This window comes from Pristiophorus japonicus, chromosome 9, assembly GCF_044704955.1.
Source record: "Pristiophorus japonicus isolate sPriJap1 chromosome 9, sPriJap1.hap1, whole genome shotgun sequence".
Taxonomy (NCBI): domain Eukaryota; kingdom Metazoa; phylum Chordata; class Chondrichthyes; family Pristiophoridae; genus Pristiophorus; species Pristiophorus japonicus.
Window position 1 is genome coordinate 165,241,967 of NC_091985.1, and position 14,664 is coordinate 165,256,630.

The 14,664-nt window shown below is 44.1% G+C and overlaps 1 protein-coding gene across 6 annotated transcripts in view; it reads left to right on the forward strand.

Annotated features, from left to right (window-relative positions):
• entpd6 (ectonucleoside triphosphate diphosphohydrolase 6) overlaps nt 1–14,664 on the forward strand; it is a 91,349-nt gene that overhangs the window by 32,464 nt on the left and 44,221 nt on the right. For 4 of the 6 annotated variants that reach the window (XM_070890043.1, XM_070890040.1, XM_070890042.1 and 1 more), the window contains exons 5-8: nt 1,448–1,523; nt 2,608–2,721; nt 5,804–5,839; nt 7,574–7,662. In XM_070890043.1, coding sequence (XP_070746144.1) covers nt 1,448–1,523; nt 2,608–2,721; nt 5,804–5,839; nt 7,574–7,662 — 315 coding nt within the window. The remainder of the gene's footprint in view (nt 1–1,447; nt 1,524–2,607; nt 2,722–5,803; nt 5,840–7,573; nt 7,663–14,664) is intronic. The other 2 variants (XM_070890044.1, XM_070890046.1) reach the window with 2 other exon arrangements.

A 14,664-nucleotide genomic window follows, 5' to 3' on the forward strand; every position in this document is an offset into this window, starting at 1 on the left:
GAGAGAGGAGCAGGGCTCTCTGAGATTGTTTTCAAGGCATTTACTGCACTGTGCAAGCAACTCTGAGTAAGAATGATCATTGTATTCCAAGCTATTTATAACATTGGAAACCATTTTTTAAAATTATTTTTAAGGAATACATTTTCAGTTTGCTGGAAAATTCAAGATTGGAGCTGAAACAAATGTGACAATCTTTTTGATCAATTAGGGGCAATTAGTACCCCTTTCTTATTGGTAGATTTTACTGACCGTTCATGCTTCAATCCTTGTCCTTTGTAGTTTCTTATTGAAGTTTAAGTACCTGTTTTCCTTACATTTATATTGTACATTCCAACCTCTTCAGTTGCGACGTTGCCATTTTATCAATAAAAAATGCAATGCTGAGAATTTCAGCCAATCAATTGCACATACAAGAGGGAGACGGGAAGTATGATGAGCAAACCATATGCTAAATGCAGTGTTTATACCGAGAATGAATCTGGCACTTCAGATGTTGCAAGCCAGACTTGCATTTATTACAGCTGCAAAGACATATTTTTTTTAAAGAAAACGTCAGCCATTGGCCTGGCATTTATAGTTGCCCTCCGACCCGAGCAGTTTATAAATGGGTACAATTAACTGGATTTGCTTATGTAGAGAAGTGGCCTTTAAAGGCACAGGCCAGGTTCGCAGCTAAAAAAAATCATAGCCATGCTGAATGCAAGACTACCTGTGAGCAATATCGTGGGAGGTCTAGTATTTTTAAATCATAAGATTTTTTTAAAGGTTGTATTTTTTCAGGTTGTTGCATAGTTTCCTCTCTGGATTTAAACATAATTTACAGCAATATTGCAGCAGTAATGGAGATAATTGTAGCCATCTCCAAAACCTTTAGATGTTGAATGTGTGCGGGAGTTCCTCTTACTGGGAAATAGGACTCCTTGTACATCACGTGCTGTGCATCTATTTCTGATTTTGAAATTTTTTTGTATAGGCACTGATCCCATGTCACGCTTGAGTCTGACTATTTTCAACTTTTTATGCCTATCCTGATCTACTATATGTCGCAAGACTCTGCTATATTTCACACATTAATCTGAGTGGCTATACATAGTGCTTTAAAAAAAAATGCAGAAAATCCTATATATTCCTACCTAAAATACAGGGCACTTGAATCCTTAAGACTGTTAGGAGTCCCTTATTACTACAGACCAGGTATGCAGAGATTTAACCTGACACTACTGTCCCCGGTGCATGCTACTGTCTAAATGTGTGTGTGTGTGTTTTGGGGGTAAATGTAATGTAGCCTGTTGTTATCTGTTAACTTTTTGAGGTTAGAGAGTTTTTGAATTGACTAAAATTTGGTGTACACTATACTGGGTTTATTTTCTGTTCATCATATGCCAAAAAGTTAGTGGAAAAGATTCTTAAAATAAGTACTGTGCATTTACTGAATCCTTTCTCCTAGGTAAAAGAAGTCTTTCAATCGAGTCCTTTCCTAGTGACGGATGATTGTGTTAGTATCATGGATGGAACTGATGAAGGTAGGATACTGGCTCTTGTTCACATCCGATCCATTTGTACCTAGATGCAAGTCAGGTCTGTGTTAAATACTCCCGATGTTTTACCGTGTTTTCTCTACCTCCCCTTCATTCTTCTCAAAAGTTTGCACCTCAAACATCAACTACAACAACAACTTGTATTTATAAAGCACCTTCACAGGAGTATTATGAGATTAAAAAATTTGACACCTAGCTGCATAAGGAGACCTTAGGGCAGGTGACCAAAGGCTTGGTCAAAGAGGTATGTTTTAAGGAGGAAAGAGAGGCAGAGAGGTTTAGGCAGGAAGCTCCAGAGCTTGGGGCCTAGGCAACAGCAAGGCACGGCCAACAATGGTTGAGCAATTATAATCAGAGATGCTAAAGAGGGGGGGGGAGGGGCGGGGAGCTGGAGGAGATTGCAGAGATAGGGAGGGGTGAGGCCATGGAGGGATTTGAAAACAAGGATGAGAATGTTGAAACTGAGGCGTTGCTTAACCACAGTAAAGTGTGCTAATTTTCATCTGCCACATCAACAAATCTTCTGTCTTTGATATTTATCCAGCCAGGTTCAAACTGTGATCTTATGCATCATCTTTAAGAGGGCTCTCGCTGGCTGTCTAGTCTGCTGATTCAGTAATCCATGGGAAATTTTAGAAAATCACGCCATGTAGAAAGTAACAAGCGATTCCTACTGCTCTATTCAGGGATTCAGAAAATAATTACAGATGAAGGAGGCTGTTTAGCTCATCTTAGTTCATTCATTTATTAATTAGTTGCCATCCAAATAGCTCTTCAATGATTGTCTCCACTATTGTATCTCGAAGGCAATTCTAAGAATTGATCACTCATGTGAAAAGCTCTGAATATAAATCCTAAATTTACCTTTGACTAATAGGATGCAGTGTCCCCTTGTCTTTCTCATGCAATTAAATTTTCCAGATTTATCTGCCCCATACTGTTAACTTCTAGCTTCTAAAACTCTAAGATCACCTCTCACACCCCTCTTTCCAAGGCTGAAAAGCCAAGATTTCTCCAATCTTTCCTCATAATTCAAACCTGTTCTTTCATGCTCTCTCTCACCCCCCAGGCCCTGACCCTGGTTTGACTTTCATCTACACGTGTTGCAGCAACTCACAGACAGACACCTCCCGACATATTCAACGCTTCTCCCTGTCCTTCCTCATATCCGCCTCCAAACATGGTATGCTACTTATCAGCTGTATTTTTTAAAATAGATGGAAATAAAAAGATTAATCCATAGACAAAGTGAGAGAGTGAGATACAGAAAAGAAAGGACACGCAGGGAAGGAGCATCTTGCATCAGGAAAGTGTGTGTGTCTTGGACACGTATACAGAGATTACAGTTGTACTGTATTTGCTTCATGGGTTCTTTGCTTAAGAATTCATAGCAACACATTGCTATTAAGAACGAGTTGGTTTATTAGCAAAGGTTTAACAATCACACGACACATTACCAGTTCATCCACCTGCATCATCGTGGACCCCCGAAGCCCAACTGGCTGGGGTTTTATTGAGTCTTGTGAACATCACGTGACTGGCTAAGCCACTCCCAACTCAACAGCTCTACCAACCTGTGAGCATACTCACGGCTGCATACATTACAAGTGATAGTGGGTGTGCAAGAGGGAGACAATGGAAGAAAGAGATGAAAAGAATTCCAGAGAAGTAGAAAGGAAGTTACAGGAAGACATTGTGTTTTTTTTAGACTGGTTAATGCTCTGCTGTGGGCTGCTTTATTATTGTAATTTTAGATGTTTACAGCATAGAATAAGGCCTTTATGTCTGTGCCAGTTCTTTGTGAGGACTAACCAAAACTAATCCTACTGCCCCACTCTCATATTTTGCTCTGATTCAAATATTTATTAACTTTTCGCTCAAATATGCAGTCATCGCTGCCTCAACCACTTCTTGTAGCAAAGCATACCAAGCTCCAACAACCCTCTGCATAAAGAAATGTTTCCTAAACCCTCCCCTCATTTTCTCAGTGATGATTTTAAATTAATGACTCCTTGTCCCCAACCAAAGGAAATAGTTTTTTTCTTAATTTACTGTTATCAAAACAGACTGGAGTCATACCTGGCACAAAGGAAGATGGTTGTGGTTGTTGGAGGCAAATCATCTCTGCCCCAGGACATTGCTGCAGGAGTTCCTCAGGGCAGTGTCCTAGGCCCAACCATCTTCAGCTGCTTCATCAATGAGCTTCCTCCATCATAAGATCAGAAGTGGGGTGGTTTGCTGATGATTCCATTCGCAACTCCTCAGATAATGAAGCAGTCCATGCCTACATTCAGCAAGATCAGGATGACATTCAGGCTTGGGCTGATAAGTGCCAAGTAACACTCGCGCCACAAAAGTGCCAGGCAATAACTATCTCCAACAAGCGAGAGTCTAACCACATCCCCTTGACATTTAACGGCATTACCATCACCGAATCTGTCACCACAATCATCATCATCATCATAGGCATTTCCTCGGAATCGAGGAAGATTTGCTTCCACTCTTAGAATGAGTCCTTAGGTGACTGAATAGTCCAATACGAGAGCCACCATCCCTGCCATAGATGGGTCGGACAGTCGTTGAGGGTAAGGGAGGGTGGGACAGGTTTGCCGCACATTCTTTCTGCTGCCTGCGCTTGTTTTCTGCATGTTCTGTTGGCGCAGATACATGATCTCATCTGGAGGGAGGAGAGCATGCCGGGAGATCTCAGAGATGCAGTGATCGTGACCATCTTTTAAAAAGGGGGACAAGTCTCTCCATCAACACCTGGGGGTCACCATTGACCAGAAACTTAACTGCACCAGCCACATAAATACTGTGGCTACAAGAGCAGGTCAGAGGCTGGGTATTTTGTGGTGAATGTCTCACCTCCTGACTCCCCAAAGCCTTTCCACCATCTACAAGGCACAAGTCAGAGTGTGATGGAACACTCTCCACTTGCCTGGATGAGTGCAGCTCCATCAACACTCAAGAAGCTCGACACCATCCAGGCAAAGCAGCCCGCTTGATTGGCATCTCACCATAAACATTCACTCCCTCCATCACCGGCGCACCGTGGCTGCAGTGTGTACCATCTACAAGATGCACTGCAGCAACTCGCCAAGGCTTTTTCGGCAGCCCTTCCCAAACCCGCGACCGCTACCATCTAGAAGGACAAGTGCAGCAGGCGCATGGGAACACCACATTTCCCTCCAAGTCACACACCATCCTTACTTGGAAATATATCGCCGCTCCTTCATCGACACTGGGTCAAAATCCTAGAACTCCCTCCCTAACAGCACTGTGGGAGTACCTTCACCACACGGACTGCAGCGGTTCAAGAAGGCGACTCACCACCACCTTCTCAAGGGCAATTATGGGTGGTCAATAAAATGCTGGCCTTGCCAGCGATGCCTACATCCAGCGAATGAATAAAAAAAATATACTTTAATTTTTTAAAACCTCCATTAAATCTCCTCTTGAGCTTCTCTACTTCAGTAGAGAAAGTTTCAATATCTCAAGTCTCCTCATAATTATAAGTTCCTATCTCTGTCATCATCCCAGGGCTAAACCCACTGAGAGTTGCCTTGGTCGAAACTGAACAAGTCATTTCACTTGGATCAGCGAGGGGAGGCTTCAGAGGGGATTTACTGCAATGATGCCAGGATGAGGGACTTCAGTTATGTGGAGAGACTAAAGAAGCTGTGATTGTTCTTCGAGCAGGAAATGTTAAGGGGAGATTTTATACAGGTGTTCAAAATTCTGAAGAGTTTTGATAGAGTAAATAAGGAGAGACCGTTTCCAGTGGCAGGAGGGTCGATAAGCCGAGGACACAGATTTAAGGTGATTGGCAAAAGAACCGGAGGGGAGACCAGGAGAATGGTTTTTACGCAGTGAGTTATGATAATCTGGAATGCACTGCCTGAAAGGGCGGTGGAAGAAGATTCAATCGTAACTTTCAAAAGGGAATTGGATAAATACTTGAAGATGAAAAATTTGCCTCCTTCTGTGCTTTTTCATCCTTTGATTAGTGTTAGTGTGAGATCTATTCAGCATTAATATTTAAATGCAGTGAGAACTTTTTGATCTGCAATATCACTTCTGTTTCCAAACCGTAAAACTTTGCATGTAGAATTTGGCAACTCCACGTCAGTTAGTCACTTTTTCAGTGTTTTTCTAACAAACCTCAGTGTGACATCAGAACCCGAAAATCTTCATATTAGTAAACGCTGTTCACTTACTGATTCTTCGCATATATTTCTATAACTAATACTTTGTAATTGCAGGTATTTCTGCATGGATTACTGTCAACTTTTTAATAGGTAAGCAACAGTACAGAGTTTATATTGAATAATGCTAATATTTGTATGTTCCGCAGAATTGAAATGTACTAAAATATTAATTTTAACAAATTAATTGGCGGTGGGTTTTAATTTAAATATATACAAGTTGCTTCTGTTCAATTTTACAACAATAATTATTTACCTAGCTGCTTCTACCCAAGTCCCACAGGGGAGTGCATAAGCAATGTCAGGTCAGGGCCAGGTCAGGTTAGCAGCTCAATATCGGAACTCGTCCCCAGATGATCCTGTAAACACTGCCACGTGAGATCCACTTGTTTTCTATCCATAATACATTAAATTTGCTTTGTACATCGTGCACGCTGTATTTGGGCACACCATTCCTGTCACACCTCTCTACACGGCACCAGTTTCTTGTCTCGCTTCGGCTCCCTCTTTTCCCCCCCCCCCTTCCAGGTCTCCCACCCCCTCCAGCCTCTCGAGTGCCTGCCATCACGATTACTGTTTTAGGCAGTCAGTTCCCTGAGACAGAGATGAGGCCACCCCGATATTACTGCAGACCTTCCAGGGATCCGTTCGGTCTCTTGTGCATGCAACGGTGGTTCTCATCTGACTGTTCTGCTGAATTAAATTGTACAGGTGGTTGTCGCTCTTTAGGGTTTAGAGTTGCCATGTATAAGTTAAACAGCTCTGCAGTTTGTGGGAAGGAGGGGACCTCCTCTCTGCTTTCAAATGCGTTCCAAGAGGAATATGATTTTTTTATTGATTCAAGAGATGTGGGCGTCGCTGGCAAGCCCAGCATTTATTTGCCTATCCCTAATCGCCCATGAGAAGGTGGTGGTGAGCCGCCCAACGCCTTGAACTGCTGCAGTCCGTGTGGTGAAGGTGCTCACACAGTGCTGTTGGGAGTTTCTTGTAGCGGTTTTGATAAAACTAAGTGGCTTGCTGGGCCATTTCAGAGGCAGTGAAGAGTCAACCACATTACTGTGGGTCTGGAGTCACATATAGGTAAGGGTAAGGGCGGCAGATTTCCTTCCCTGAAGGACATTGGTGAACCAGAACGTTTTTTTTACAATAAACGTGCTCACTGTTACTAATACTAGATTTTGATTACTGATTTTTTTAAATTAATGAACTGAATTTAAATTCCCCAGCTGTCGCATTGGGATTTGAACTTGTATCTCTCAGATCATTGGTCTAGGCCTCTGGATTACTGGTCCAGTAGCATAACCACTGTGCTACCGTACTAGAGAAACATCCAACAACTATAATACCTGCTATTTGACCCCAGACACCCACCCCCGCCTCCCCAGGTCAAAGCAACCTGTTTGATCGGCACCCCATCCACCACCTTCAGAATTCACTCCCTCCACCACCGGCGCACCGTGGCTGCAGTGTGCACCATCTATAAGATGCACTGCAGCAACTCACCAAGGCTGCTTCGACAGCCCCTCCCAAACCCACGACCTCTACCACCTAGAATGACAAGGGCAGCAGGCACATAGGACAGCCCCCCACCCCCAAGGAAGTATGTGACCGGCAGCTTTAAAGGGACAAGCCTGGTTAACATACGATTGTGCTTCAGCCGCCAAACTACCTGAGAGCAATGCCTTTGGAGACTGGCTAGTCTTTAAAGAAATGTGAAGTGGAAATTGTGTAAAGTATTGCAAGGCGATTTACCTAATCATGAATTTATTTCAATACAGTCCTCCATCTGGTGAATTTTCAGTGTTGATTGTAGTGTATTCTTTTTAGATAGCTTACAGGCGTCAAAGCACAATGCTGCAGGAATGCTTGATCTTGGAGGTGGTTCTACCCAGATCACATTTTTGCCACATAGCGAGGTAAGTTTTTTTTTTAAATTTTGTAGTCAGAAGGTTAATTTATCTTTTTTAATCTTGCCAGTTTTTTCCCCTATCCTCCTGTCCCGTAAGGATCAATTCCACCGGCATTGATTGCTATTGGTATCTCATCTTAAATGATCCTTGATGATGGCTGCGGCAAGCTATTTGACCACAGCGGCATCACACCCAAACCTGCGTCTATCCTATCCAGGTGTTAATAAAGATGCTCTTCCAGCAGTGATCATTGGATAGTGATCAGGAGCACCACTGAATGGTAACTGAATAAAGTCTGCCTTTACTAACTGGGATCCAGTGGGTGGGGATCAAATTGCACAGCTATATCCATTTACAGTTAAGGCCATTGATTCACAATGACTAGAGAGGTCAAATTCTGTTTTTATTGCATGGAATTCCAGACTTTTTACTGGCATTTTATGTACTGAATTCTGTCCACTTTTCTGTGAAAACCGTTTCAGTGGCCCCAGCAATCGGGAGTGGGAATCTGCCCTTTTTGACCTCTTTTCCCTGCACCAACCAAAAAGCACAATTGAACATAAGACGCAGGAGTAGGCCATTTGGCCCCTCGAGCCTGTTCCGCCATTCAATAAGATCATGGCTGATCTGATCTTGGCCTCAGCTCCACTTCCCCACCCGCTCCCCATAACCCTTGACTTCCTTATCCTTCAAGAATCAATCTATCTCCACCTTAAATATATTCAGTGACCCTGCCTCCACAGCTCTCTGGGGCAGAGAATTCCAAAGATTCACGACCCTCTGAGAGGAAATTCCTCTTCATTTCTGTTTTAAATGTGCAACCCCTTATTCTGAAACTATGCCCCCTAGTTCTAGATTTCCCCCACGAGGGGAAACATCCTCTCTGCATCTACCCTGTTAAGCCCCCTCAGAATCTTATATGTTTCAATAAGATCACCTCTCATTCTTCTAAACTCCAATGAGTATAGGCCCAACTTGCTCAACCTTTCTTCATAAGACAATTGTAACATCCTTATCTCCAATCCTGCAAATTAAGAACCTAATCTGGATGGGTCAGATGTTCGTTTCAGCTACTCACATTTCAACCATTTTGGGTGCTATCCTAATTTATCTATATATTTTAAAAAAATACACCTTATGGTACATTTATCCCAACTATTTCAAAAGCTGGATTTCAATTAACTGTTAAACTCAAGGTACGGTATGCAAAATAAGTTGGTGGTCCACAAAATGTGTCGGTGAAATGGGACAAACGGGAATCCCGTTGGAGAGAAGAGCAGAACAACTTCAAGGTGGGCATTCCTGGAAGAGAAGTGACAGTGAATTAAACACTAATACAAATGCACAATAATGTGGATGCTGGAAATCTGAAATACAAACGGAAAACACTGGTCAGGCAGTACCTGTGGAGAGAGAAACAGAACAGACCTGCTGAGTATTTCCAGCATTTTCCGTTTTTATTTCTGATTTTCAGCATCCGCAATATTTTGCTTTTGCCAGTGGAATGGTTTATTTCTGTGTTTTGTGAAAATGTGGCTTTTAGCAACCAACTGCGATCCACTTTCCAGTGCCAACGCTCCTCTTTGTGTGTAAAACTGCCTTGTTTTCCATAACCTGGTGCAAACATTAAAATCGCCCAAGGTGAGCTGGAGCGTTTGAAGTGCAGAACCTGTTTATTGGGATTTAATGGTTATCCTTTGTTTACTACTCTGTGATCTGAAACGCCTCCACCTACTAGTTCAACAACAACCGAAAATGCAAATCTCCCAGGATCATGTGCACAGTTTTAAGGAACTCTTTCATTTGCTGCTTCTGTAGTTTGAGAACAAGAGTCTAACTCCCGACATTTTACGTTGCTATAAGCACGCTCACATACTGTTCAGCAGAATGGATAAAAGGTTAAATTATGAAGACAGGTCGCATAAACTTAGCTTGTATTCCCTCGGAGTTTATAACAACTTGCATTTATACACTGCCTTTAACATAGTAAAATGTCCCAAGGTGCTTCACAGGAGCATTATCAAACAAAATTTGACACTGAGCCACATAAGGAAACAGGACAGAAGAGGTAGGTTTTAAGGTGCTTCTTAAAGGATGTAGCGAGGGGGAGAGGTTTAGGGAGGGAATTCCAGAGCTTAGGGCCAAGGTATCTGAAGCCACGGCCACCAATAGTGCAGTGATGAAAATCGGAGGTGCACAAGAGGCCAGAATTGGAGGAGCGCAGAGATCTCGGAGAATTGTAGGGCCGGAGGAGGTTACAGAGATAGGGAAGGACAAGGGCAGGGAGGGATTTGGAAACAAGGATGAGGATTTTAAAATCGACTTGTTGCTGGACCGAGAGCCAATGTAGGTCAGCGAGCACAAGGTTGATGGATGAATGGGACTTGGTGCAAGATACGGGCAGCAGAGTTTTAGGTGAGCTCCAGTTTATGTCTGGTAGATGATCAGAGGCCAGCCAGGAGAGCATTGAAATAGTCCAGTCTAGTGGTGGCAAAGGTGTGGCTGAGGGTTTCAGCAGCAGGTGAACTAAGGCAGGAGTGGAGTCAGGTGATGTTCGAGATGGAAGTAGGCAGTCTGGGTGATGGAGCAGATACGTGGTTGGAAACTGAGCTTTATCCACTCTGCTGGAAAGTATGTAAGCAATGTAAAATACGACACACAAAATTAGAGCTAGGTCATTCAGGAGTGAAAACAGGAAACAGTTTTCACACTAGGGATGGTAGGAATCTGGAACTCTCTTCCTCCAAAAAGCTGGAATTTGGTTCAATTAAAACTTTCAAGACCGAGAGCGATAGATGTTTGTTAGATAAGGGTGTCGAGGGTGATGGAGCAAAAGAGTTGAGGTACAGATCAGCCATGATCTAATTGAATGGCAGAACAGACTCGAGGGGCTGAATGGCCTCCTCCTGCTCCTATGTTCTATTATGACCAGTTTCCTGGCTCTGTAGTGTAATCTTTCAAGAAGCATTTCTTCCCCCAATTTAAATCTCACCTAAACACATATGAGTGGTTTGAAGAGTAATGGATGCCTAGCAATGTTCAGATTAATAATGAAGTTAATGGGTTAAGATGGTGTGACAGACACACCTGCTTAAAGCTAGAACTGAACCCTATTATTAGCCTGGGTATGCTGGCTGTGCATTTTGTATTTTAGCCTCTGAACTGATTCAAATCCAGCCAAGATTGTCAGAATAAAAGTTTCCTTCTGCTGTTATGTGTAAGTATGCTCTGTGAATTGACTCTCGGCCATCTGATGCCAAAGTTTTCATTAAGCAGTAATGCCAACCCCACCTTCTTATCAATCATGAGACAAACTCTTAAGAGCCATGAGATTTGGTATAGAAATCACGTGTTGCTATTTTTTTCCCGACCCGACTCCTCGCTGACCTTTGCTCCCGGAAAGGAAGCATAGTCGGCCGCCAGTAACCGATTACTGACATAAGAACATGAGAAATAGGAGCCTGAGTAGGTGGATCACTGACCCCGTTGTCGCATCACTCGCAGGCCGGCCTCGCTCTGCTTTTGACTCTTACTCTTTCCAGAGCGTAACCTCCTCCAACCCCACAATCCTCTGAGATCTCTGCGCTCCTCCAATTCTTGCGCATTCCTGAATTTAATCGCTACACCATTGACTGCTGTGTCTTCAGCTGCCTTGTCCCCAAGCTCTGGAATTCCCTCCCTAAACTTCTCTTCCTTTAAGACGCTCCTTGACCGAGCTTTTGGCCACCTACCATAGTATCTCCTTATGTGGCTCGGTGTCAAATTTTGTTTGATAATCGCTTGGGATAGTTTACTACTTTAAAGGCATTATATAAATGCAAGCTGTTGATATTGCTGATAATTGACTTTTGGCCTTCGTTGCCAGGTTACCACTTGCCCTGGTGTTCAAACAAAACTAGAGTTCTCAGTAAAGACAATCACCCTTGGGCGCGCACACCCAGGCCTGTTAAACCAGTGTGGGGACGAGCTAAACATTGCCCCCCCCCCCCCCCCACACCTGCTATGTAGAACTAGTATCTTACTGGGAACTCCAATGGCAGCCAGCAATGGATAGCAAACCTATTTGATCTTGAAGGTGATTTTAGTGCAATGCATTGCCTCCCCGTGCCGGGGTTGGAGGGGAGTAATCCCAACCACTCCTCCACCCCACCAGTACTGTACTCCAGTGTTATGCAGTAATCGCCCCAGGTGTGGGGATTAGAGGTGGGCCTTCCCCTCCCTCTGCCCCGAAGCTGCCCATGAGCCCAGGCCCAGACACTGGAGTACAGTACTGGTGGGGTGGAGGAGGGGGTGGGATTACTCCCCTCCAACCCCGGCACGGGGAGGCAATGCATTGCACTAAAATCACCTTCAAGATCAAATATGTTTGCTATCCATTGCTGGCTGCCATCGGAGCTCCTCGCCAGTTGTCCACCACCTGTTGCCGCACAGCGCCGCAAGCCAGAAAACGAGCGATGGATTGACCAAGCTGAGAACTGGAAGCCGAGCAGCGAGCAATGGATTGGCCATGCTGAGGATCGATGGATCCCGAACGTAATGTATTGGCTTCATGGGTTCTTTGCTTAAGAATTCATAGCAACATATTGCTATTAAGAATGAGTTCGTTTATCAGCAAAAGGTTTAACAATCACACTGCACATTACCAGTTCATCCACCAGGCTCACAACCACCTGCCTCATCGTGGATTCCCTGAACCTAACTGGCTGGGGTTTTATTGAGTCTTGTCGTCATCACCATAGGCGGTCCCTTGGAATCTCTGGTGAGTTCTCTGGTGGCTGAACAGTCCAATATGAGAGCCACAGACCCTGTCACAGGTGGGACAGACATTTGTCGAGGGAAGGGGTGGGTGGGGCTGGTTTGCCGCGCCCTCCTTCCGCTGTCTGCTCTTGACCTCTTTGCGTTGAGATTCGAAGAACTCAACGCCCTCCCGGATGCACTTTCTCCACCTAGGGCGGTCTTTGGCCAGGGTCTTCCAGGTGTCAGTGGTGATGTCACACTTTACCAGGGAGGCTTTGAGGGTGTCCCTGTAACGTTTCCTCTGCCCACCTTTGGCTCGTTTACCATGAAGGAGCTCCGCATAAAGCATTTGCTTAGGAAGTCTCGTATCTGGCATGCGAACTATGTGGCCTGCCCAGCGGAGCTGATCGAGTGTGGTCAGTGCTTCAATGCTGGGGATGTTAGCCTGGACGAGGCCACTGATGTTGGTGCGCCTGTCCTCCCAGGGGATTTGCAGGATCTTGCGGAGACATCGTTGGTGATATATATCCAGCGACTTGAGGTGCCTTCTATACATCTTATGAACACCACGTGACTAGCTAAGCCACTCACAACTCAACAGCTCTACAAATCTGTGAACCTATTCACGGGTGCATATGTTACATCGAGCGCGGGCAGACACATTACTCGTATGATTCCTGCGGCCCGCTCCCAGTGGGAAGTGCTGGGGCGGTGGGGGCTCGAGTTTAATTCGCTGGGTGAGGGCTAAGAGTCAGATGAAGGATTGATTTGGCCAGAGATCGAAAGACCTATCCCCGGTTTGAGAATCTACGTCCCAACAGCAGCCAATCACAGGAGGTGTGATGAAGATTAATACAGCGGGGGTGGAAGGGCGGGGAGATCGTGAGTGTTCAGTGTTGAATCGCAAATTAGGGTAAACTTTCATTAAAAATTATGTGCCTCACGACTAATTTGGTAATTCGGGAGAGTTGGCAATACTAGTTTAAAGCACATTATTGGGACAAAGTCCAGAGAGTTACACTTTGTTCTTGCTCTACCTGTTCTGGGATTACCTGATACTGATGTTAAAAATGGGGCGTGTCTAATTTCTTGTGCACACAAATTTTAAAAAACACATACCGAAAAGGGAAGAGAGTTCAATCTTAATCCTTCCTTGGTATCATTTTAAGAATTTGTGCGGAATTTAATTAGTTTCAGTTCTGGTTTTTGCTGATAATACCTGACAACATGTAGCTAAAAGAATGAGCACATTCACATTGAAAAACTTAATAGCTGATAATGTTAATCCAACTTTGTTCAATGTACATCTAATTGTTAATGGAGAGACTGGGGTTGTTCTACTTATACAGCAGAGGAGATTTGATAGAGGTGTTCAAAATCATGAGGGGTCTGGACAGAATAGACAGAGAAACTGTTCCCATTGGCAGAAGGGTCGAGAACCAGAGGGCACAGATTTAAGGTGATTGGCAAAAAAGGCGACACAAGAGAAAAGGTTTTTTATCCAACGAGTGGTTACGGTCTGGAATGGATGGTGGAGGCAGACTCAATCACTGCCATCAAAAGGGAGTTGGACAAGTGCCTGAAAGAAAAAAATATGCAGGGCTGCGGGGGAGTGGGACTAGCTGAGATGCTCTTGTAGAGAGCCGGCACGGGCTCGACGGGCCAAATGGTGGTCTTCCGTGCTGTAATCATTCTATGATTCTATCTAATGTACAATACAATCTTGGTATTTTACTAAATGATTATTGCAGCTTTTTATGACGCAAGTAAAAATCCTTGTCACAGGGTCGCAACAAGCTACTGCCATCCAGTGGGATATGCTTTCACTGCATCCAAAGGATTATATTCTGTAGTTCTTTGGGATTCCACAGGATTGCTGTGTTAAGGATTGTGATGCCTTGAATCGACATAAAATGGTTCAATTTTTGCTTGTTTCTGGTCAGTGCCCTGACAGATTATTCTGCAAATAAGTTAACATCACAATCCAATGCAACTGTATTTTGCAGATCACATATTTGCACGTTTTACTGCTGCCTTAAATATACGGAGTGACTGCCGCCAACGGCCGCAGGCTGCGCAGACATGTACTGCGTATTCATCTGGAAGCGGAAGCTTCTGTTTTATTTTCAAGAATCACGCTCCTTCCCGACATTTTTCCAAGGATCTCGCTCCCTCCCGACATTTTAACAAACCCTGCTCCCGTGACAAACCCGAAGCGCACATGCACGGAATTCCGGTTCATTGGCAGCAATCGCGTCCTTTTTTTTAAGG